We start from the raw sequence: 25,778 nt of genomic DNA on the forward strand, positions 1-25,778 counted from the left end.
CCCTTGTACTCACTCCCTTCCAATTCCAAGGCTGAAGTGAGAGTCATTTTATTCTCTTGACAGGGGAGGAGGCACCTATCCTAAGAGAATAAGTCTCTATATCTCTGATGGGTAATTTTGATGTCTGTCTCAGTGTTCTACTGCCTGTCCCTCAAGTGCTGCCCACCCACTTGGCCAACCTGGTGATTTCTGATCTTCCCCACTCTAGCAGGACCTCTCAGAAATCTATCAGCAGCAAAGTAACCAGGTAAGAATGCATCACGGACATGTCACCTGTGCTAGGCTTAGAAATGAGAATTTCTTTTGAAAAGATCAAAAATAAATGGAATAAAATGCTGGTATTTTGTTTCTATATCTTATGTCTGAAAATAAGAGAATAACCTTTGCAATGTTTTTCTATTCCATCAATAAAAAATTCACATGTTCTGTTTGAAACACCTTGATATTCAAAACATGAAAGTCAAGTACTCTCTGGAAAGAGCAGCGTGTTTTTTTATTTCTTTCACATCAAATGTTTTTCAATATGGTTGCAAACAAATTGCCATCTAAACTATGTTTCTTAATATACTTGTCAGGGCCAAATAGGGGATATTCAAAAAAAATAAAATAAAATGGTAGGACTTCAGAAAGAAGCTTTTGCAGCTCTTATAAATGTCTCTTTTGGCCTATTGTTCAACAAAAAATGCTTTAGCCTTCATTTCATATTATGCTGAAAGCACATCCTAATGCTGTAGTCCAGAAGAAAAATTTCCCAATGAATTAGCTTATTGAGTGGCCCCATATTCTTCTTTCTTTTCCTCCTTGTAGTCTGCCTACCGTCCTTCCTTCTTTAACTTCTTGATAGAAAACACCTGGGGTCTACAGGCACATAAGCCTGGATTTTAATCTTGGTTTGGACTCTCAGCGTGATATTTATGGTGTTTCCTTGGGTGAATTAATTAGCTTTTCTGAAGTTATGTTTTCTCAGATATAAAATGGACTGAGTGAGCCAATATGTATAAATGGCCAGGTAAGCATTTAATAAATATTATTGCCATTTCTCCCCCTTTCATTTATATCATAATCTAATTTGGAGATAATTATTGTTAATAAAAATTATTTATCCAGCTATATAGATGACAGTATATTTAACCTGAGTTTCAGATCCAGTACCAAGAGAAAAGAAAAAACAAACAAACAAAAAAAACAAAACAAAAACTGAGCTTAATTATTAATTCTCTTCAAGAGAATTTAAGCTATGGGGTGAGGGTCAGAGCAGCTGTGGAATTCCTAGTCCATGAACACCTTGCAATCTTATTACTGTCCTATAAAATCTATAGGTCATGGTAAACTGTAAGCAAGTGTCACTTAGTATTTTGGAGAAGTTTTTTCATTCATTGGTAGAAAAACAATAGCTTGGGAAACATAAAGTCCCTGATATAGAATTTGTATATGTTTTCATTCATAGGCACTTCTTTAGAAATGAGTTCTTTCAACTCTATTTCTCTGAACTTCTTTAACATTACCTTTACTTTGTATGGCGATGGAATTTGATTCAATTATAAGAAAAAGAACACTGCAGAGCGATGTTGCTGGGTGATAGAACCACACTACAGCTTTCCTAAGGTTGTAGATACAGGGTGTTCTTATTGGGTCCAAAGGGGATGCTTTCCTGTAGGCAGAACTCTAAGACAAGGATGAGTCAATGCCATGTTCCTGGTAGACACATGCCATCTTGATTGACATGTGAACTAAAGGCATCTACAGCTTTTTTTTCGAAACAACACAGAGAAAAGGAAAGTCTTTGTCTTTTGGCTTATCTTCCTGAGTAAAGTTGATCTACTTGATTCATCCAAATTGCCATTGCTATAACCTTATAAACCTTATTGATATTTTATTTGGAAATTTTATACCAGACTCAACTGTACCATCATCAGAAATGGAAAGATATAAAAAATGGAAGATCCTTTAACACTCTAACAGGTGAAGCACACCTGTCTATGCTGACAAAGACATGTGTACGTTATGCAACCGAAGGAATAAATCTTTGCTGTTTCAGAAATGGATTTCTCAGTAGTACATTTTAAAAGTAATTGTTTCTGGCTGTGAAGGTCAGTTTTATGTGTCAATTTAGCTAGAGTGTCTAGTTATTCAACCAGACATAAATCCAGGTGTTGTTGCTAAACAGGCATTTTGTAAGTATAATTAAAGGTCATAATCAGATAACTTTAAATAAATTATTCAAGATAATCTGGATGGGCCTGATTCAATCTGTTGAAAGGCCTTAAGAGTAGAACTGAGACTTCCTTGAAGAAGAAATGCCACGTGTGCACAGCAGCTTCAGCGTGTGCCTGAGAGTCCCAGCTGGCTCTTCTTGGTAGTTCCCCCAGGGCTGGGCTTGCCTAGCCAGGCCCCACCATTGCTTGAGCCAATTGTTTGCAATAAATATCCAAATATATTGTTTACTGGTTCTGTTTTTCTGTTTGAATCTGAACTGATACACTGTCTAACAGCATTCTAATCCCCTATCTCCTCCCATTCCTACACCTCTCCAAATAACTAATGATCTTCCCACCAGATGTAACCACTGAAAGCACAGGAGGAGAAATTACCTAATGCAAAATACATATACCAAAATTTTTAGGAATTATTATGAATTCTAAATGTATTCCATCATTTATCCATAATGTACCAGGAAAATCCTTTAGTATTTATAAAAATCATATACAAAATGATTTTATTGTCATTACAAAAAAAAATTTGTCTATATTTTAAGGCAAATGCTATCTCAAAATATTATCTTTGCCCTCATTGTGTTCTCACAGCACCTAGCAAAGTATTTTGTATTCCATAAACTTTAGCTAAATGAATAACTGAACAATTTCTTAATAATACTGTAGATATTTACAAGAGATTCTTATAGCAAAACTCTGATTCTTTTTCTCAGTATCCTGTTTAGGAGTGGTATTTTTAAACATGATAAATCTGATTTATCAGATTTTGTAAATTTTCATTTTGGTATGTCATTAAAACAGATAATTTTAAAGGTAATATACGAACATAAAAATAGAAGACTGTGAGATTAACTTGAGTCCAATTTTGTTTTTGAATGTGAAAATACATATGGATGGAAGCAAAAACTACAGAATATTCATAAAGGAACATAATAAAAGTGTCAGTGATTTTTTCCATTTAAAATTCTTTTATATTTTTTATCATATCATCATTTTAAAAGTTTAAAGTGTATGTCATTTTAGAAGACTTTTTACAATTATCCTTTTATTTATTTATTTATTTTTCACCAGAGTGAAAGCATAAGGAGTTCGGAATTTTGAAAAATAGTCCAAATTTAGTTTTTTAATCTTTAGCATTAAATAACAGCCATTTCTTCATTTTTACAATCTTTTATAATAAACTAAAATGCAAATTTAAAAATGTTGGCTTTATAGTCTTTTAACATATTGAATTTCAACTCGTTTAAATGCAACTCTATAAACTTAACACATAAATTAGGAGAAATTTGTTCATTAAGATGAGATAATGTTCAAAGGATGTTTAACTTTAGTATATAATTTTCTAAGGTACTATAATTTTCATGTCTGATCTCCTAAATAACACATGTTCTCACTTATTGGTGGGAGCTAAAAATTAATATATAAATTCACACACACACACACACACACACACGCACACACACACACACACACACAAAAAAAAAAAAAACGGGGGGGGAGAAGCTATAACAACCACAATTACTTGAAGTTGATAGGACAAGCAAACAGAAAGGACATTGTTGAGGAGGAGGGGGGGAGGGAGAAGGGAGGGAGGTTTTGGTGAAGGGGAGCAATAATCAGCCACAATGTATATCGACAAAATAAAATTAAAAAAAAAAAAAGATTAGCAATAGTGTGCTGCCCTATCTGAAAACTTAAGAAAACATATTGCCAAATAATTACGAGGAGAAATAAACAAAAAATTTACAATTCTCACACATGCTTTGCATTTTGGCTTTTCTTTATAATTCCTTTTAACTAGAATAACTATTTTTGTGGACACAGCTTTGCAGAATCAAAAGATTAGGGTCTCTTAATCAGAAGAATATGAGAAGACGATTTCTAAACTCCACAGAGTGATAGGATAACCTCAGAAAGTGTCCATTCATTCCTATTTTCGTTACTGAGAAGACTAAGCTACACACGTAGGCATTCATTAAATAAAATGGCAGAAATAAAAAGTCTTCATAAAGTTATAGAAAGTCAATGTTCTTCAAAGTCTCACCTCAAAGCTCAACAAATCTGCAGCTAGAAAGATAGCAGTATTTTTTTTAGTAGATATTAAGTTATGATTGGTAAATTTTACCTTAAGATTAATTTGTTAGTTGGAAATACTGGAATTGATCAAAGGTCACTTGGCAAAGAGCACTTCTAATCATGCACAGAAAAGGGAAATGATGGGAGGGAAAATGTTCTTTGCTGGTGGTTGCAGAGATGAGGGTGGATACAAATCGCGCTGGGGTTAGTTCTGTCTTGACTTTGGTGGCAGGGCCTTGACCTCTCTACATGTCCACACTTTTTTCAGTGTGTCAGAAAGAAAGATTTATAATCAGATAGATTTGCATCTAAACCCTGGCATTCCCACTTCCAGCTACAGTGGCCTTCACTAAGGTGATTTATTCCTCTCAGTCCTATTTTGCAAAATGGAGATGATAAAATCTACTTTGCAGAACTTAGAGAGTTAAATGAGGTAAAATGTCAAAATGATATCATTCAAGAGAATTTAATGAAAACCTCTTGCTCTTCCTTTTATCTCTCTTCTCAGAGCAGGTGTTCTGGTTCTTTACCAAGGCAAATTCCACACTCTCTTTCCTCTCCTGGGATGTATTATATTCCTTTTCTGTCTTAGGTTTTTAGCCTTGTCTTCTCCAATGCCTCCTTCTCAGTTTATAAATTTACTCATAACTCCCTCGTCCTTAAAAACAGCAAAAATTCCCAAACCCTTGCTTTTGCTCTGGCTTCAGATTAAGCAGCTCTTCTATGCTTAGCCCTTCCTTTACCACCAAACTTCTTGAAAGCCTTCACCTGCTGTTTGCTTTCCCCATTCATTCTTCAGTCGGTCCATCCATCCTGCTGACATGAAGCTCCAGCCGCCTCCCAACAGCCAGTGCTTTCTCTATAGGATGTCTCGCTATTGACCCCATCTCTGTTTTCTTGCTTTTGCTTATTTTTTACTTGTTTGTCGTTAAATGCTCATCTCCCTTAGCTTCCCCAGTATAAGACTTTTCTAATTTGATTCTCTCTTTTCCTCCTGCTCTGATTATTACTTTTCAGTCTCTTTAGTTAGCTACATCTTCTCCTTCGATTCACTTTGTGAATTAGTGTTTTCTTTCCTTCTGTGTTCTTTTCTTGATCCATCCATCATCTCTCTGAGTCATCTTACAAAGGCATTACAACTGTTCACAGACATCCACTTTATTTTTGTTCCTGGGTACATGGGAAGATTGCATTCCCCCTGTTTCTAAGCCATGGCAAAGCATGTGCCTTCTTTTGGTCCGTAAAAAGTAAGCACCCGATGTGTCACTTCCTGGCAGAAGCATTTAATTGACAGTGCTTAAGCCTACAGCTGCTCTTCCCTTCCTGCATGACAAGGCAGGTGCCATAAAAACAAAGTAGCCCAGGAAAGTGAAGCAGAATACAGAAGGCTTCGCATGAGAAAAAATAAACAAACTTTTGTTACATCACTGAAATTGGTTATTTTTGACTGTAGGTTCTCTGACCTTTCAATACAAAGACAAGAATGGGAAGTATTAGGATCCTGGTGTACTCTTATTACGTTCATTCTATTTCAGTTGTTACATATGTTTAAGGAAATTTAAGTAAAGAAAAACATTTAATTTTTTTTTTTTGGTGTCAGCAAAAAGGAATTTACCCTACGGGTCACCGCAGATAGACACAGAAACCTGCATTCCAGGTGCCATCACTTCACACTTTAGAGTGAAGTGATCACCTACTCCCCAATTTTTCCTCAATAAGCAATCATCTTCGATAAGTTGTAGAGCTCTTGCCTAGTTTTTCAAGTCAGAAACTTAAGTCATCCCTGGATTTTGTTCCTCCTTTACCCTGCATATATTAGCACCACAAATCCTGTTGATTCTGCCATCTAAACTTAAAAAAAAATCTTTCCTGAAGTCTGGGTGGGACTCCCAGTCATCCAGTCGCAACCTCACTCCTGTGACATCATGCCAATGGTCTCTTCTCACCATCTGTCTTCCTCCATCTGTTCTCCATGTAACAGACAGAATTTCCTGCCTTGAAATCATTCCCTTTGCCCTTTGGGTGAAATCCTCAACATCATGCAGAGGCTCTGGATGGATCTCCAGTCTCCCTGCCTACCTCTCTTGTCCTCACGTCTGCACTCCAGCCATTCCAGCATCTCCCATTTCCCTCAAAGTATTTTGCTCCTTCACCTCCGTCTCAGAATCATCAAACATGCTGACATCTCCAATCTAGAGTTCCTGCTCCCATTTTTAATTAGTTACTCCTATGAATCGAATTCTTCCCATCTCAGCGTATATGTCACAATCCGTGACACACGGCAAACACTAAATAAATATGTGTTGATTGATTAATGCTCCTTTCTGTTATTCCAATTGAGACGCTCACCAGCTCCTAACTGTATTATTGAAATAGCCTCTAACTCTTTTCCCTGCTACTCTCTGTCCCTTTCAACTGCAGTGTCCACCATGCGGATTCTAGTCGCCTGGGTGTTGAATATTACTAGGTTTAATTTTCTAAAATTTTATCCTTTAGTTATTACTATCTTCCTTGCTTGTCTCATTTAATTATATCCTATAATCTCAATACAATGATTGGGTACAATAATTAATTAGATTAATTAATCTTTTGATTAATATACTGATTAGTCACAATAAATTTTATTTATTGAAAACAATATTTAGTTGGAATCGGGTCATGTTTTTATCTAAGCTGTCTCAAGAGTTAAACATTACAGCTTCTCACAATGCATAGCACAAACTTGGAAAATTCATTTTCTTGCTAACTGCACCAAAGTTTAAAAATTTTACTAAAAATCGGTTATAAGTTACCATGCCAGAGTCATGTTTTCTTGTCTTTTAGATGCCACTAAATCACAGCTCCGTATCACCAAAGTATATTGAATTTTACACAGCTTACTTTACAGGCAAAAATTGTGAGCATAACTCCTTTCAATAGATACAAAATCTAATAGTAAGCTACCCAGAAAGATGGATAATTTATATTGTTTCTCTCAACAAAAGAAGCAATAAAAGTATGACTTATGAGAACTAGACTACATTTAGAAATTAAAAGAAATGAAACACTAGAAACCAACAAAACAGCACTAAATATAGTCAGAAAAATAGGAAACATAACAATGTGAAGCTTCTACAATTAAATAAACTTTTATGTATATAGGGAATAAATAATTGAACAGAAAATTCTTAATTAGAAAGTATAATATAATTTGTAAAATAAATATATGACTACAGTACAGCAAAAAAAAAAAAAAAAAAAAAAAAAAAAACATTTTAAGCAAGATGATAGGTCTTGTCCAAATATAGAGAAAGATTTTGGTCAACTAAAGCATTAGGATTGTCGACAAAGACTTTACTCAAGTAGGATCTAATGGAAGTTTCTCTTGGTGTCTGATTCATCAAATTCACATTCTTAAGGTACGTATTTCAGAAGTAGATTTTATTATTTAATGATTTTTGCTTTTCATAAGTTCAGATATTGTTACATTTGCAATTCTGGGGATACAAATATTAAGCATGCTGACACCCCTTTCATTAGCCACTAATGGATTTCTCTGGATAGAACTAATTTGGTCATTCCCAAACTGGTGTGCCTCATTCCAAACAAACTCATCTATATGGAATAAAATAACTTTTATATGCCTTGTTTGTATGTCTTTTATAAAGTTGATAAAGGACAACCAAATTAATAGTTACATTGAGAGAATAGATACAACCATAAAGAATGGCAAAGTCATTATTTTTAAATTGATTCCATTTTCAAATTTTGTAGTAGTAAAGGAGATAACACTGTAAGCCATATATTACTACCCTTGTAAAAGTTGTAAGAAACCAATAATGAGTAATTCTACATTTGCTAGCTAATAGTATGGTGCAAGCAAACATTTATCAAAATAAAAATGAGATTCATATGCACATCAATTCTTTATCCTAAGTATCGTTAGGAGTTATAAGGCCCCAAACAAACTCTTGAGAGTAAGGCTCTTAAAAGAAAGAATAACATTTTAAGTGCATAGCTATTACAAACTCATTTGATATTCATTTTAATTGCAATGACTATAATGAATATACTTTGTATTCAAACAGATGTCACAAGTACTACTACAGAAGTTTCAATATAATTCAGTCTTAGTTAAGAACGAGTAAATGAATATTTAAAATTGAATGTTATCATGAAGGGGAAAAAAAACAATTACAGTAAACATTAGCTCCTTAAAACAGGAAATTAAAGATTTTTATTAAACTGTGTTCTGTCTTATTTGGACATGCGCAGAATATAATAATACAGGGAACTTGCTATGCCAACCCCTCCTTTTCCTTGCATCTGCTGTTCTACAGATTAGCTAGCCTGGAAAACAGAAATTAGGTGTGTGGAAAATGACTCAGAGGGTAAGGCTGAAATTCACTTTACAATATTTAGGGACTCGTTTGTCAAGAGGATTAAAACCACTATCACACCGATTTATTTTAGCTGAAGGTAATTACGCGTGCCATTTTATTTCAGTAAGTCCGACAAACCCTCATCTTCCTTTTAATCTTCTCCCATGTGAAGGGCTGGCTCCTTAAATTCTGACATGAGAGGCCTTCACACCCAAAATTAAAAACAGTGATTCTCAATGTATGGTTTACAGAATTACCTCCGGATGTTTGTCAAAAGCAAACATTCCTGGGCCCCAGCCAAGTTCCTTTATTTATTTATTTTTTTGGTGGCTGTCTGGTGCAGGGATCCGAACCCATGACCTTGGGGTTATATGGCTGCACGTTAACCAACTGAGCAACCGGCCAGTCCTTTTATTTATTTATTTGCCTTTTGGCAAATTTTAATTTATTTTTTATTTTTTTGGCAGCTGGCTGGTATGGGATCTGAACCCCTGAACTTGGTGTCATAAGGCTGCATTCTAACCAAATGAGCTAACTGGCCAACCCTCTAGCTAAGTTCTGTCAAAGCCTGGGAGTAGGGTCATGGAGTCAGCATTTGGATAAGTAACCCAAAAATCCTGATGCATGCTCCTGCTAAAAAATAACTTCCTGAAGGTTGGATAAGGTGATATTTAAAGTTATATATTTTATTCAAATCAATAAGCAGTCAAGCATTTATTAATACAGACCCTATGTGAATGAAAGATTTGATATATATAGGGTAATCCAAAAAGGCAAGAAGCATATGATTAAGCTTATTCAAAGTACAATGTATTAAGTACACTAAGGATCTACAACATCTGGAAGCACAAAGAAAATAGTGCATTTACTGTGCATATTAAAATTCCACTTGTTGTATTAGTTCGTTTTTGTGTTGTTACAACAGAATACCTGAGACTGGGTAACTTATAAAGAAAAGAGGTTTATTTGGCTCACGATTCTGGGACAACTGCATCTGGCCCGGGTCTCAGGCTGCTTCTATTTACGGTGGAAAGTGGCAGGCAGCTGGCGGGTGCAAGATCACATGGCAAGAGGAAGCACGACAGGCAAGACAGACGGAGGGAGGCAGGATGTGCTAGGGTCCTTTAAACAACCAGCTCTGGTGGGAATTAATACAGCAAGAACTCACTCACTAGCCTTCTCCACCCAGGGCTTTAATCTACTCATGAGGGATCCATCCATATGACTCAAACTTCTCCCAACATCACCAAGTTGGAGATCAGATTTTGACATGAGCTTTGGGGGGGACAATACATCCAAACTCCACCACTCTTGATTTCAATTTAGCACTTCTTCCTCTGAAAAGGGTGTCTGGAGGTTGAAAAGAAGTGTGTTTATTTCTTTATTAGAAAGTATAACTAATATATTGTTTAAAAATAAGTTTATCCCATTTTACCTGATGTTTTCTACATTCTACGCTTTGAAAAGGAGGGTAATAAGTGAATGAGGCTAGGCAAGATGTTGAAATTCATCAACGGTTCCCATTGTCCTTGGTTTTATAGTTCTTGTTTGACTTATCCTAGCACTAATAACAGGATCCAATAAAAAAAAATAAGTATATAAATAAGCTATAAGAAGTGAAGTGAAGGTAAAGAGAAAAAACAATTGGTCTGTAGGGACTTAAAGGTTTTCCATTGTCCATAGAAGTGGTTGTCAAAGAGCAGCTGCTAAACAGAAACATCAGCATCACCTGGAAACTCATTGTATTTTGCTCAGGCTGCCATTAAAAATTAAATGGCAGAAATTTATATTTTCACAGTTCTGGGAAGTCCAAGTTAGAGTGCTGGTTAATTTGGTTTTTGGTGAGGTCTCTTTTCTTGGCTTGTGGATGGCTACCTTCTTGCTGAGTCCTCACATGGTGCAGAGAGAAAAAGAGCTTGCTTGCTTTCTTTTTAGAAGGACACTAATCCTATCCGATTAGTACCCCACCATTATGACCTTACTTAACCTTAATTACTTCCTAAAAGACCTGTCTTTATATACAGTCACACTGGGGGCTAGTGCTTTAATATATGAATTTTGGAGCAACACAATTCAGTCCATAGCCCTCATTACAAATGCAAATTCTCAAGCCACACCTCAAACCTATTGAATCAGAAGCTCAGGGAATGGGGGCCCAGCAATTTGTGTTTTATTCATCTCTCTGGGTTATTCTAATGCACATTAAAGTCTGAGAAGCACCAGACTGCAGGATAATGTCCCAAATCCACAGCACAACATTTACTTTCCTCCCCAGTCTGCTCTCTCTTAGTTTTCAACTTTATTTCTTACTGCTCTTCAGCATGAATTCTCTCCTTTTGCCAAACAACTTCTCACCATGACCTGAATGATTTCATATTCTATCTTCTAAACCATTGTTTATTCTGTTACCAACCAGGAACTGTCTTTCTGCCACTTTAATTAAGCATTACCTCAACATTCCAGACACAGTCACCTTTTCTTCCTCCAAACAACAGAAGCACTAATTGTCTGAACCGATCATTTTTATATTTTGCAGATATTACTTTCTTAGAGTTCATCGGATATGCTATCTGTAATTCTAGTACAAGGCTTTGCATATAGAAAGCACACAAATCTTCACAATTTGTATGCTATTTTGCTTAAAACTCTATAAGCTACAACAATTGCTGCAATTCAATACTGATTTAGGGCATCAAACAGTCCATTGGTCCCTGACATAGCACAATGTCACTTCCAAAGGTGCTTAATATTTATTTTTTAAAAAAACGATATACTATCTGCTACTTAGCAGACCCAATAAGTGCTCAGGATATTACCTCATTAAATTCTCACAATTATAATGCCTGAAATAGGCAATACATAGGCATTATTAATAGGTTTGACAGAAAAAGACACTGGAAACAGAAAAAGACACTGTTCTTAGTACCAACAGATCAGTTGTACACCTTGGTGACTATAGTTAGTAACAATGTATTACATTCTTGAAAATTGCTAAGAGACGAGATTTTAACTTGTTCTCACCACAAAAAAATGATAAGCATATGAGATGATACATATTTTAATTAGACTGATTTAGCCATTCCACAAGGTATACATATTTCAAAACATATCATACATGATAATATATACAGTTTTTATTTGTCACTTAACATAAATAAATTTTAGAAAAGAGTTCAATTAATTCTTTCAAAGTCATATACCCGGGAAGTGACAAGTGTATAAATGATTAGCCTACCCTTCTTTCTTTGACTCAAAGCACATGTTTATTTCCACCATGTTATATTACAGACCGAGGTATGTAGTTTTCTGTCAACATCTTGAATGTACTGCCAAGACTCCCAGACCATATGGGTCTTTCTTACAGTAAAGTTATTTCCAGTATATCCTTTGGAAATTCTCTATTCTTTATATCCCAACACAACACAGTCTTGTACAGGCACACACATGTGGGCACACACACATACACACATACACACACCCCTATGCCTAAAGCATTGCTAAAAGTAGGCCATCACAAAAAAAATAAAATAAAATTGCAGGCTGAGCTTCTTGAGACAGATACTGTTAAATTACTGTAGACAACAAAGTGCTCTAAATTCTAGTGTTATTCTGTATACTGCTTACCTGCAGTCAGCCTTAAGAATCCACCTGGAGAATTCAAAGGGAATTACTTGAAAGTTCACAAGGAGCTCTGATAAACTTTTGCCCAAAGCAACTACTGATAATTAAGCTCCAGGAGTGCACACACACACATATATATGTATATAAAGGGGAAAAATCTGTAAGTTTAAAAACAATGGAATTTTCTTTTAAAAAAAGTCATACTTTTAAAGCTTCATTCCCTGGAAAACAAGCAAAGTGATTCTATTTTTACTTATTTACAGCAGCCTGCACATTGGAGCCTGGACTGTAAGATAATAAACCACACCTGTTGGATTGTTTAGGTGATTCCAAGCACCCGCTGAGATAGTAATTAAAAGTAACATTCCATTCTCAGCCTACCTGGGGTGTTCAGCAACCTAGACATCTTGCAGAAATAGGAGACGTACTGCTCGCAGTACTCCGCGCTGCTGGTGATGACGCTGATCTGGTCCATGGAGGCACTGTAAACCAGCTGTGTCACCGAGTATTTTTCTGGGTTGTGGCCGGCCACAGTCGTCTGCATCTGCAAGTCATGAGACACAATGGTCCACACTTTGTCCTCTGTGGGAGAAAAAACGACCAGGAGAATGGGTCATTAGTATGCAAATGATTCTTCAAATGTCAGGAAATAACTGAGCTACACTTGAATTGGTATTTTCACTGAACTGGTGTAGAACAGAATCAAGGATCACAGTCCTTAAAGTAACTCCTGCTCTTCTCTCATGCCTAACTTGTGCTTATAAGGACAAAGTAGAAAAAGTACATTTTTATTAAAAACAAATTCAAGATACTTCCAGAAAACGAAACAGAAAAAGCAGGTCGTGTATCTGGTGGGTGCTCTGATGTCTGCTACGTGGAATGTGAGGTCCATCATGTGGTGACTCCTTCCTGACTTTGTAACCCATCATTCCTCCAGTAGAACAGAATTTGCTCTTTGCTAAATGAAACATGCTCTCTCAAGCCTCTGGGTCTTCCTACATGCTGTTAGTTCTAACCAGAATATGCATCCTCATCTTGTCAACAAATGTTCTTTCCACCCTGACCTTTCAGGCAAAATTAGACTCTGCATTCTCTGCTATTGAAATGCTCCATACATGTGGAATAAAGCAGATGAGTAATTATCTTGGTGTTTTGGACCCTGAACAATTCAGTGTGCAAAAGAAGCAGCAGATAAAAGGTATATAAGGTTAAATAATAGCTCTCTACACTTCTGAATTTTAATCAGAAGCATCACTATGAATCTAAGATAATGTTACCTTTAAAAAAAATGTAGACATGTGCCTTAACTCTGTACTCTGAAAAAACTCCACAACAAGGACCAACCACTAACACCAGATTTTCATCACTAAATACCATTTTCTGTTAAAAAAAATTAAAGATATGACTAATTCCAAGGCTGGAAATATACAAGATGAAGAATGAGCCAGGAACATATGAAACTAGAAACAAATTAAGCTATTGGAGACTGAAGGCAGTTCAGAAACCCCCAGTGCCAAAGGAGGGAGAATTTCCTTCAATTTATTAAAACACATTAAGTATATTTAATCTATGAGTTTATTAAAATTTTTAAAAGTGTTTGATTTTGGAACATGTTACATATCCCAACTCATTATTTTGAATATTGGTGAATAAAGGCGAAGAATTAAGCATTTATTCTATGTTTCCTGTATGAACTGTAACTAAATATTCTCTTTATGGAAATATTTCAGCTTATAAAAAAAAACTGAATGATGGACTTAAAGAATAACTTCTAACACATTAGCAGGATTTAAGCAATGATTATCGATGGCTGCTAATATAACCAACCAAAAGTAAAACCAGAAATGATGTGTCTCAAGGTGGAAGTATACAACCAACGTTCCATGTAACTTTGCATGTAAAGTGTTGACCAAAATCAAGCATGAATTTGACCAAGCATACAGATCTAACTGCTGATTTCCAAGAAATATAGGGGAGAAGGACCATGTTCAATGACAAGAGGAAACAATCCATGAAATCCAGGCTGTGGCAAACTCTAGAGCTCAATCTAGATTTTTTTTTCAACTAATAAATTGCAAAGGAAGAGGGTGGGAGAGGGATGGGGGTTGGGGGAGGGAGAGAGAGAGAGGGAGAGCTGCAGATTCAAAGAGCCTTCCTCAGCTTCCCTCATGCAGTCTTCCTTATTTCAGTAAATGGCACCTCCAGTCTTCCAGCTGCTCAGGACAAAAACCCTGGAGTCACCGTTAACTCCTTTCTTTCTTCTACAGGCATCATCCAACCTTGCAGACAGTCCTGTCTGCTCTACCTTCAGTACATGAGCATATTCAGAATCTGAGCACTCCTTCCCCCCAGGCCCACCCCCACTACTCCAGTCAAAGCCACCACCGTGGCTCACACCAAGACCCCCCTGCTTCCCACCCTTGTGTCCTCACATCTACTCTCAAGACAGCAGCCAGAATGAGCCTTTTCAGATAGAAGTTGGAATCTGACACTCCGCATGGCAGCAGGTCTTGCTCAGAGTAAAGGCCAAGTCCTTGCAACAGCTGTGGTCCCCTCATGCTCGGCTCCTCCTGGCTCTGCCCTCACACACCACGACTCTCCTCTTGCTCACCTGCCTCCTGACCTCCTTGCATTTCTCAAACCCATCGGGAGGTCGGGAGGCTCCCTCCTCGGAGCCTCTGCACCTGCCCTCCACTCTGTTTCCTCTGGGCCCCTCCTCCTACTCCTCCAGACCTCGGCCCCAATGCCAGCACCCCCTGCACTGTGTCCTGTGGCTGCTCTCTGCCTCTCTGTCCTGCTTGATTTTTCTCCCTAGCATTCAACTCCATCTGACTTGGGCATATGGTAATTCTTTTTTTTTTTTTTTTTTTTTAATGTTTGTCTCCCCACAATAAAAGGTAAGAAGGCAGGGATTGCACAGTAAAGGACACAGAACAGGCCTTCCAAAAAATTAGTTGAGTAGAAAAATGAATTGAGCAAAAATACTTGATCTAGAAACTGCTTACAATGATTTCCGTTCCAGTCCTGGCTCTGGAAGACTCAGTAGTCACTTCCCTCTCTAAGCTCTAATTTCCCTTCATCTAGAACAACATGCTTCTCTACTAGAATACTTCCCAGTTAGCTCTTCTTGATTCAATTAAAACAAGTCTGGTTATGGTCCACTATCATAGTATATTTTCTGCAGGATAATTATTTTTCCAGTTTTCCTTTAGCCAGTTGGAAGTGCCTTCCTTTCGTTGCTCTGACGCAGCAAAGAAGCCACTACATGTTTTCCTAAGTCTGTCAGTTTCTGACATGATTCTGACAGCAAACTGATTGCCGTTTATATTCAGGCCTGCAGATTTACCTTCACCTCATTAAAGATCCATTAATTAAATTAGGTTAATTTTCTCCCTTTTCTTTTACAATCAGCCTCTGGCATAGAACTCTCTAATGTCTGCCTTTGCTTCCTTTTTATTTTTTAACAAATCCCTACCAAGAGCCTTGTTGTGCAGCAGTACTCCAGAACTCTGTTTATTTAATTCACGATGGAATGGCTTTCTAACCTGACCTCTTCTTTAAAGGATCATAACCCTCGTCGATACATACAAAATCAGGTTCATGAAGGAAAGCATTAATTTAAGCAAGTAAAACAAAATGGTCACCCATTTATGGTCTCTGTCTTATACAACACTAACAGCTTTAAAAATACTGATCAATTTGTTAAGATTGATGAATCTCTAACATTTTGCTCCTAATGACTTTTTGGCCCTAACTTCTACATCCCACTCCTTCCACCATGCACATGTCAGTATCAAACCTCTGTGTATGATCTTCTTCATGTTTGTTTTATAGACCATTCATTCATTCAACAAATATCATTAAGTACTACTACATAGCATAAAAATCTAGGCATTGGAGAAAACATGATGAAAAAAATATTCATAAATTTTTGGAGGTTACATTCTTGCATTCTAGTTGGGGGGGACTGAAAATAAACAAAACAATTGCAATTAAAAATATACATAGTTACAATGTCTAGGAGAAAAAGTAAATTAAGGAAGGGAACGATAACCGGTGTGTATGGGGATTACATTTTTAAATACAGAGGAAACCTTAAAAGGCCTCACTGAGAAAGTGATGTTTGAATAAATAAGGTACTTATCCAGAAAGCCATGTGGATGTCTGGGGAAGATATTCCGGACAGATGGAATGGAAAGGGAAATGTTCTAATTTTGGAACATTCCTGGCCTCATTCATGTATACGAAGAAGTCAGTGAATGTGAAAAGGAAGACTAGAGGGTGCTGAGGTCAGAGAGATAATGTGGGTGGGAGTGGGCATGGCCAGTAGAGTTGGAGTGTCATATAAAGGATTTGGCTTATATTCAAAGAGACAAGGGAAGTTGTTGGCATCGAATGGTTTTGAGCAGAAAAGCAGTGTGCTCTAACTTATTGACATACCATTCTTTGCTTCAATAACATTATATTTCAGAAAGATCTGGAAAAGAGATACACACATACGTATTTTATAAGGAAATTTTAAACTTTTACAGTGTCATGACATTTTAAGACAATTTCTGTGATAATTGTGAGAACATATAAAAGGTAAAATGTAAACTCTACTTTGATGGCATGAAACAACTACAGTTGATGCACTTTGCAAATTATTTTGCAATGCTTATGTATTATTAATGAAACGGCTCCTTTGGAGATATTAAATCTTAAGTGACAAACACACACATATTAACGATTTTGCTGGTACCTGCCATCTAGAAGAAAGAAGGTGGTTATGCTGTGTAGATCTTCCTTTGCTAGTAACATAAGTGGAAAAATAAAAAATTTTATTCCCATATTCACAGTGTGTTTATACAATGTGTGTTATCAGATAGGTGTGTAATGCAAATGTAAGCTACTGTGCATAGCAAATTCTAAGTTTCTAAGTTCCATTTTCACAGAGAAGCAATTGATAAACTAGTGCCTCTTGAATACTGTCTATGGATTACTGTGTTATGAAAACGGGCTTTGGTGTTACTGAGAACTTAGTATCTGACTCATCATGCAGTCATGTATTTTTAAATTATCACATTGTATATTATTGTAAACACAGGTTATTTAATGGGGCACAAATAGAACATACTGTGGACACACACCCCTGTCCTTGGCAATAATGGGGTCCTCGAGATAAACCAGCTTAGTGATGTTGACGTGAGTATGCTAAAAGGTCCCTTTGCTGCCTACATCAGTGACCCCATATCCTCATTCTGTCTGTAACCCTCAAGTAATTCACTTCATGAGAACTAAATTCTTTACATGGCTGGAGTTCTGACCAGGGATTGATAAAGCCAGGGAAAGATCAGTGAAAAACAGCAAAAAATAATTCTTCTCAGAATATAACCAGTTTCTTAATCATGCATATGTCTGTTCTCCGACTCCTTTCTATTTTATTCATATACAACTGGAACTTCAAATGTAAGATCAGGTCTAGTTATAAAATATTTAATAAAAGCCCAATCTGAGCTGAGACTAACGGAAAAGGGTTTATGTGTCCTGTATACCTCTACATGCAGCTAAGTGTTACTTTTGCTTTTCAAACAATATCTCCTTACCAATTCATGCCCAATTTGTTAATATGACCTTTTTTCCACATTTATTCACATTTGTTCTGAAATGATCCTTAAAAAGAAGAGAATTTTACAATACAAACTACCTAAACTTAAAACGGTACATAAAACTTGTTAGGGTAGGAGGGGCCAATAGAGAAAGTGTAGTCCAAATTCTTTAGCTGCCTTATTATAGTTGCTCTTCAGGGATGACTTTGGGCCTCTCGCTCTCAGCGCAACACAACAGGAACTCAACTATAATCCATGCTTCACTTAAGATTCCATATTGGAAATAAGCCTTGGCCTGCTGGGCAAAACTAGTAAATTCAATTTTCTATATCTTTAAATTTCTCCTCTACCTTACAACTGCATCCTAATACTTTTGTCTGTTTTCTTTGGGCATAGATGTATCCATGGCTATTAGACTGATTCAGTCAATCAATATTTGATCATTGACTATAAGCAAGGATCTCCAATGAAATGCTGTCACATTAATAAGAATTGCTTTTCAAAACTTAAAATTTACAGTCCTACAAAAGCACATATCCAAAGGAACAAGCCTACCACTTAAAGAAGCCATGTCCTTATGTGAAGAATTTTGAATGTCAAATAGTACCAGTATAATGTTATCTTAGAGAGCATTCATTTGACTCTTTTCTGTTAGAGATTAAGAAACCAACTCTCAAGAGGGATAAATGGCTCGCCCAAATATACTAAGAGTTAGAGGCACAATGATAGAAATGTTTTTTCTGAATTCTGGATTCAGTGCTCTTTTCACTCACTCTGCATATCTTTGACCAAGTGATGATGTACTTATTGACACATCAAAATTTTTATTGTTTTCCCCACAGTACCCCACTAATTTGGCGGGGGGCAAGGGGCAACATATAGGTACTACTTTAGACTTTAAAAATACTATTTTAAAATAAAAACAATGTATAACCTACTGCATCAAGAAAAATGTCAAAAATTGGAAATTTAATTCAATCATTCATACAGTCACAAACAATTTATTGGGTTCCTGATCTGGTCCAGCATTGTGCTGGGCTCTGGGGACCCAAAGATGAAAAGGACTTAACTTCCTGTCCTCAATGAGCTTACAGTCCAGTGGAGGTGAGAGAACATTAAGCTTACAATTACAAATTACAAACAAGTTCTAAAACAGAAATGTGCACAGGGTACTGTGAGTCCAGATAGAAAGTCCATATAACCCAGCTTCAGAAAGCCGTGAAGCAACATGGTAGAGGTGGTATTTGTGGTGAATCATGACAGATAAATAGGGATAAACCACACAAAAAAGGAGAAGGTAACAACAGCGATTTCATCCTTCTTATTGCTTAGACCAAATACCTTGGAGACAAAAGGGATTTAGTAAATGGAAATAAGGGATCTGGAGATTAAAAACGGAAGGATCTGGAACAGTGAGCATAAGACTGCAGAGTTGTGACACTTGTGCAGGATTTGAAAGGTGCAGAGAATGGTCATAGGCGTGGGTGTTGGAAACTTTGGTGATGAAAGATTAATTCATATTTTAACAGTCCTTTCTTCAAAAACAAGAATGTCTTTAACATTCATGTATTGAAAAAATATATTTAATAGCACATAATATGCCAGGCATTCATCTGAATTCTAGAGATACAGCAATGAGCAGGATATGACATTCCTCATCTCTGGCAACTTACAATCTAGTATTCAAATGTGGGAGGCAGAAATCAAACAAGTAAACACATAAATAACTAAAATATTTATTTTACTTATTTATATTTTTATGAAAAAAGTTTGGTAAGAAAAAAGAGTGATTAAAAAGAAAGACTATTTCAGGTAGATTGGTAAGAGAGGCCCTTTGGTTGAGCTAATAGCAAGCACAAAGGCGGTGAGGTAGGAATAATCTGGCAAGTTAATTTTGCTGGAGTGAAATAAGGAGAGGAAAAGGTAAAAGACAAAAATGCAGGAACCAGACATTGTCATTACGTCTAAGCCACATTATGGGCTTTGAATTTTATCCTAAATGTTATGGAAAGTTAGTAGGGAGTTAAGCGGCCATGTGACTTGATTGGTTTATGCTTTATAGGTATGATTCTGGCTAACTGGGAGTGAATAATTTGTGGTGGGACCAGAATGGTAGCAGAACTAGCTGGAAATGACTGCTAAGGTACAGGGGATGGTGGCAGGGTAGGCGATGAGAAGTTGAGATTAATGATGTAGTGTGAAGACAGAGGCGTCAAGATTTGGTAATGTTTTGGATGAGACACGTTAGGGAAAACATGAGACAAGGATCACTGTGAGGATTTTGGACTACACATTTACCTGGGCAAATGATGGTGCCATTTTCTACCACGGGAAAAATTGTGGGAGAACCAGAGGAGCCAGTAAGGAGACCGAGAGTATGTAGCCAAGGAGATAGAAGTAAAATCAGGGAAAGACACACAATGAGTTTCAAGAAAAAGAGAGTGGCCAGCTGACTGATTTGGTGTTGCAAGGTCAAGTAATATGAAGAGTGAATTAATTATTGGATTTATCAAAAGTGAGGGCATTTGTGATCTTAAAAGGCTGTCACTGGTCCAGCGTGAAAGCCTTGTTAGATCAGGTTAAAGGGAGAACAGGAGGAAAGAAGAAAATTAAGACAATTCTTTCAAACCATTTTCTTCCAGCAGAAGGAACAGAGATGGGGTTGATTCTGGTTTTTAATTTTAAGATGACAGTTATTACAGCATGTTTGTATGCAGACAAGAATTATCCGGTAAAGACAGACGTACATATACGTATTTGCCAACAATATTTATCAATTACAGTGTTACAGGAGAACTGGATCTACGGTCTGTGGAACGTATATTGTACTCCTATAGTTAGGTTGTGTTATGATGATCATGATAGAGAAATGAATTATATGTTACTCAACTCCTAAGTTTAGAAATTTGAGTTATACAAGTTTGATTTATGTTAGGAGTGTTTAAACTAGGATATTTTAGTGCTAAAAATTAACACAATCTATTAATGCAATATGTTACATTAAGAAAATGCATCAGAAATGACAGAGAATAATTTTAATAGAATCAGCTATTTGAGGGTACTTCAAAAAGGTCATGGAAAAATGGAATTAAAAGATAATATGAATCTTTCTACCAACTTTTTGAACATCCCTTGTGTAGGGATAACTTGTAACTCCCCTATACATGTGCAGGAAAAAAAGTCTCAGGGAATTTAACTATAGTAAAGGATTCAAATGACTAGTCATGAATATTAGAATCCTTTTCTTTCATCAGCAAAAGGAAATGCTTATAATCAACAATTTCTATTCAACATTGTGCTGGGGGCTTAGCTGCGACAATAAGAGAAATAAAACAAAAGAAAAATAACAATAATAATAATTCTAAGAATTTGATAGAAGAGAGAGAGCTGATAATTTTTGAAGCCTATTAGAAATGTCTTTAGCTTGATAAAGATTCTTAAATGTAAAAGAACAATATACAAAAATCAATCATATTTCCAATAACAAGCAATGAGAAAATACAATATTTTAAAAATATAACGTATGTATAATAAAATACAATCTCATAAAAATATGCAAGATCTTTATGGATAGAAAATTTAAAACTTTATTGCACAGTATTAAAGAAGAATCACATAAATGAAATATTCCATATTCGTGAACGGGAAGACTCAATATCATACAGATATTAATATTATTCTAGTTAGTCTTTAAATTAAATGCATTTTTAATTAAACTCCTAATAATTAGTATGCACACGTGAATGTGTGTGTGTGTAAATGAAATTGAACAGCTGATTTAAAAATTCTCATGCAGGAACCAAGATCCAAGAATGTCCAAAACATTCTTGAGGAAGAAAGACAGTGTAGAAAGAATTGGCCTATCAGAAGTCATGACTAGCATAGGTTTCATACAGGCATAGACAATTAGAATAATAAAACAAATGTTAAGAACTTAAAGCTAAATCTATGTATACATGGAAATTATTTAAATTAGAGCTGGCATAAGATATGTATGAGAAATTTGTAATTGTTTATCCATATTGTAAAAAATAAAATTTGATCCCGGTCTCTAACTCTATACAAAAATCAATTCCAGATGGATTAAAGGCCTAGTGGAAAAGCAAAGCTTCAAAATATAGAGAAAAAAGCATAAAATAATATTTGTTTTATTTCTCAAACAAACCATAAAAAGAGCACATTGTAATGGAAAAAATGGCCGCATGTGATTTTGTTAAAATTAAGGTCTCTTCCTTATCAAGACACCATAAACAGTATAGAAAAGAAAACCGGAGTAAAAGAGAGATTTGTAAGACATATATACAACAAAAATTAGTGTCCAGCTATATAATTAACTTTTGCAAGTAGTAACAGAGATAATCCAAAAGAAAAATGGACAAGGGATATGAACCAACAATTCCCAAATGGGTAATCTGAATGGCCAACCAGCACCTGCAGATGCACATCTTCACTGTAACCAGGAAAATACAAATTAAAACTGCAATGAGATTTTATTTCATTTTGTCAGATTGATAAACACTTAAAAATTTGGCTGTATCCCGAATTCTTCAGGATATAAACACCTAGACCTTTTGTACCCTGATTCTTGCAATTACTTTGGAAAACAATTTGGCACTGAATAGTAAATTTAAAGATGAGCATATTCTACAATAACAATTATTTCTAGTTATAAATCCTAGAGGAATTCTTAAGCATTTGCATATGAAAATGTTTTGTAATTATTTTTTTGCAAATAAAAACAACCTAAATAATTTTTTATTAATAAAAACAACCTAAAAGGCCATCCAAAATGAGTGAAAAATACATTGAGCTATGATCATACAGTTGAACATTATAAAATATTTAAAAGTGAATCATGTAGAAGTATATTTATCAACAGGTTTTAATTCCAAAATAAGAATATTGAGTGGAGACCGAAAGTAAGGGGGCATTTGCAGTATGATACTATTTTTGTAAAGCTAAATACTATTTTGTGTTTAAGAACACAAAATATAAGTAAGATATTCTACGGACTAAGAAATAAAAATAGGATTGGGGACATACATAGGCTTTAATTTTATATTTAATGTTACATTTCTTTATCAAGGTGTTGGATACAAACCAGAATTATTTCATATAAAAAAATAATATGCACCTTATTTCTGGTAAACTTTATATGAACATCCAGATTTACAAAAGTAATTAGCAAATATTAGTCATTTTACAAGAGCTATGTGTACTTTACTGAATAATTTACAAACTAATTTCTTAGTGATCACTTCTACTTACATAATTACTAATTAATTTCAACAAAATTATTTATAAAACATTCAAGTAGAAATACCCAGCATAATCTTAGATTATAATAGTCTTTTTTTTTTTTCAGTCCTTTGTAAGGGGATTTATTTGAAAGTAGTATCAGTCTTCCAGGTAGACAAATTAATCTTAAAGACCACAAATTTATAGATCATTATTTTGTTTGGAAGATTTTCTCAATAATTATGATCCTGCTGATATAACTTAAATTATTAGAAATTTGCCTTCAGAGTGTTTTCTTCCCCAATATGTGATGTGTGACATTAGATGCATCTCTGTAAGCCTAGACTCTAAAATTATAAAGGCCATGTATTTCACTATGGCAGGCTGTACTAGTTTGAGGCATTCCCTAATGCCAGCTATGTATGCAGCTCAGGTGGTATAAGTAGCTTTAATCACGTGTAGGGAAAGAAGGTTTGTAAAGCAGATGGAACTCTGCAGGAAATGAGCTCAGAGTGCTTATGATGTTCTGCAGGTGGTGGAAAGTGTTGATTATTTTTAAGCTCACAATATCAGCCCAAAGATGGATGACAAATCAAACTCTTTGAACAAGTATAAGTAATTGTCAACCATTCACCTGCTTGAAGAACAACAGTATGGAGTTTATGTGATCTTCTTTCTAGGAAGAAATTAGCCATTTTCTGCAAAGAAGAATATTTGTTAGTGTTTTTGTTCCATTGTAGAAACGGTAAACTTCTTTTACAATACCACTGGAGTTATTGACCACATTTATATCAATACTTAGGCTAATCTTCCCTTTCCCTTTCTCACACACTGGGTAGAGATGTAGTTTGTGTGTATTTGATAGTGAAGGGTTCATCTATGTGGCAGTAAGGAGTGTTCTGCCTTGTGTAGAAAGGAAATGTTATTCTCTGATTCTTGTTGCTTGTAATAGAAGTTAGATTTTGATCTGAATTAAAACTTGGCAATGAAGTAAATGTCATCTGAGATCAATGACTGACCATTCCTTTGGACTTTTAAAGATAACACTTTCTATTATTCAAAAATACTTTAAAACATATTACACACATTTGGTTTATTAAAAAAAAAGATCACTCTCCATCATACTGACCTCCTCCCTGTGGTTCAAACATGCTGGGTGCTCATGTTTTAGGTCCTTTGTCACATCTGTTTCCTCTGCCTGGCAGGTGCTTTCCCTGGAAGGCCCTCAGGCTGACTCCCTCACCTCTGTTTGTCTTGATTCAGATGACATATTCTCGCTGAGGCCCACCTGCCTGTCTCATTTAAACCTACAACCCACTCTACCCCTTACCCTCTCTATTTTTCTCCATAGAACAATCACCTTCTAGCATAGTTTATCATTTACTTATTTGTGATGTTTATTTTGTATTGTCTGTCTCCACCACCACCTTCCTCATGAATTATAAACTCCAGAATGTCAGAGAAGTTTTATTTTTTATTTATTTATTTTATTTTGTAGATTTTGTTTACTCTTGGAACTTCAATACCTAGAATAGTGCCTAGTCCTCTGCTGAAGTTCAATAAATATTGTGCTAATAATATACCTTAACCCTTTCTTCATTTGGTTTTCAACAAACCTCTCTCACTGTCATCATCAATGATTTCTACAAAATACCTATTCGAAATGTAATTCATAGGGCTATAAATTTCACCAGATATCTCTGTAATATTAAGCTTCAAAAAAAAAAAAAAAAAAAACCCAACATATAGAAAGTCTTTACAGGTGAAACAATGAAAGTAGTATTTGACATCATAGAATCTTGTAGAATTTGGTACTTTACTTACAATATTTACAAGATATTAAACTGCAAGTTTTTTTAAAAGAGCAACATAAAAATGTGTCGAAAGCACAATGAGCTTTTTAAAACCATCACAATTTCTTTCTGGGTAGAGTAGAAAGGTAATAATTATTTGAGGTTCTTGTCCATATTCTCTCCACAGTAAGCAGAAGCGTGAGCGTATGAGCTTTCATTTCTGAACAGCTTGTTTTATTCTAAGCACTGTTCTAGGCCCTGGGCACATGACAACAAGTAATGTACATTTCCTGCCATTGAAGTCAGTGGGAAGGAAGTACACAAAATAAGGAATTACAGTACAACCTCAAAAGGTAAACGTTCATTTTCTGGCAACAGATGGAATAACACAAGTAAGGAGATTAAGCATATTAATCAAAAACCCACTTATAATCTACACCAAATTCTTTAATATATGTAATACTTAAAAATTCTCTAGTGTTGTACATTATATATATTTATTGTTGGGCAGTTTTATTTTCAGTCAGCAGTTAGTTTAAACTTCAGTTGTAACAGACTAACCTGAGAGATGACACGCTTTCTGATACGTTTCTGAGAAGCTTTGATGTAGCAGAAAACATACAATTGAAAATGACAGTTTGATTTGCCATTAACAGGATAGAATCTCATGAGATGGTCCTTCCTTTTATGCTGACCCCAGTTCACGTCACTGTCTGTCCCCTCAAATTTGGGAAGATCAAACACATCCAAGCAATTTACATCTCTGGGTGCACTATGGGTTGCAGAATATGTGGCCCTTCTTCCAGCCCAGGCACCAGACTTAATTAAAAATTTTTTGATGAGACAGATGACATTTATTGCCTGGAAGAAATCCCTAAATAATCAATT

At 35.6% G+C, this 25,778-nt stretch overlaps 1 protein-coding gene across 1 annotated transcript in view; it reads right to left on the reverse strand.

Annotated features, from left to right (window-relative positions):
• The window catches only part of CNTNAP2 (contactin associated protein 2), a 1,419,793-nt gene that overhangs the window by 668,534 nt on the left and 725,481 nt on the right, over window positions 1-25,778 (reverse strand). Inside the window, exon 13 of the mRNA XM_063100985.1 lies at window positions 12,653-12,853. Coding sequence (XP_062957055.1) covers window positions 12,653-12,853 — 201 coding nt within the window. The remainder of the gene's footprint in view (window positions 1-12,652; window positions 12,854-25,778) is intronic.

This window comes from Cynocephalus volans, chromosome 6 (genome assembly GCF_027409185.1).
Source record: "Cynocephalus volans isolate mCynVol1 chromosome 6, mCynVol1.pri, whole genome shotgun sequence".
In the NCBI taxonomy this organism is placed as follows: domain Eukaryota; kingdom Metazoa; phylum Chordata; class Mammalia; order Dermoptera; family Cynocephalidae; genus Cynocephalus; species Cynocephalus volans.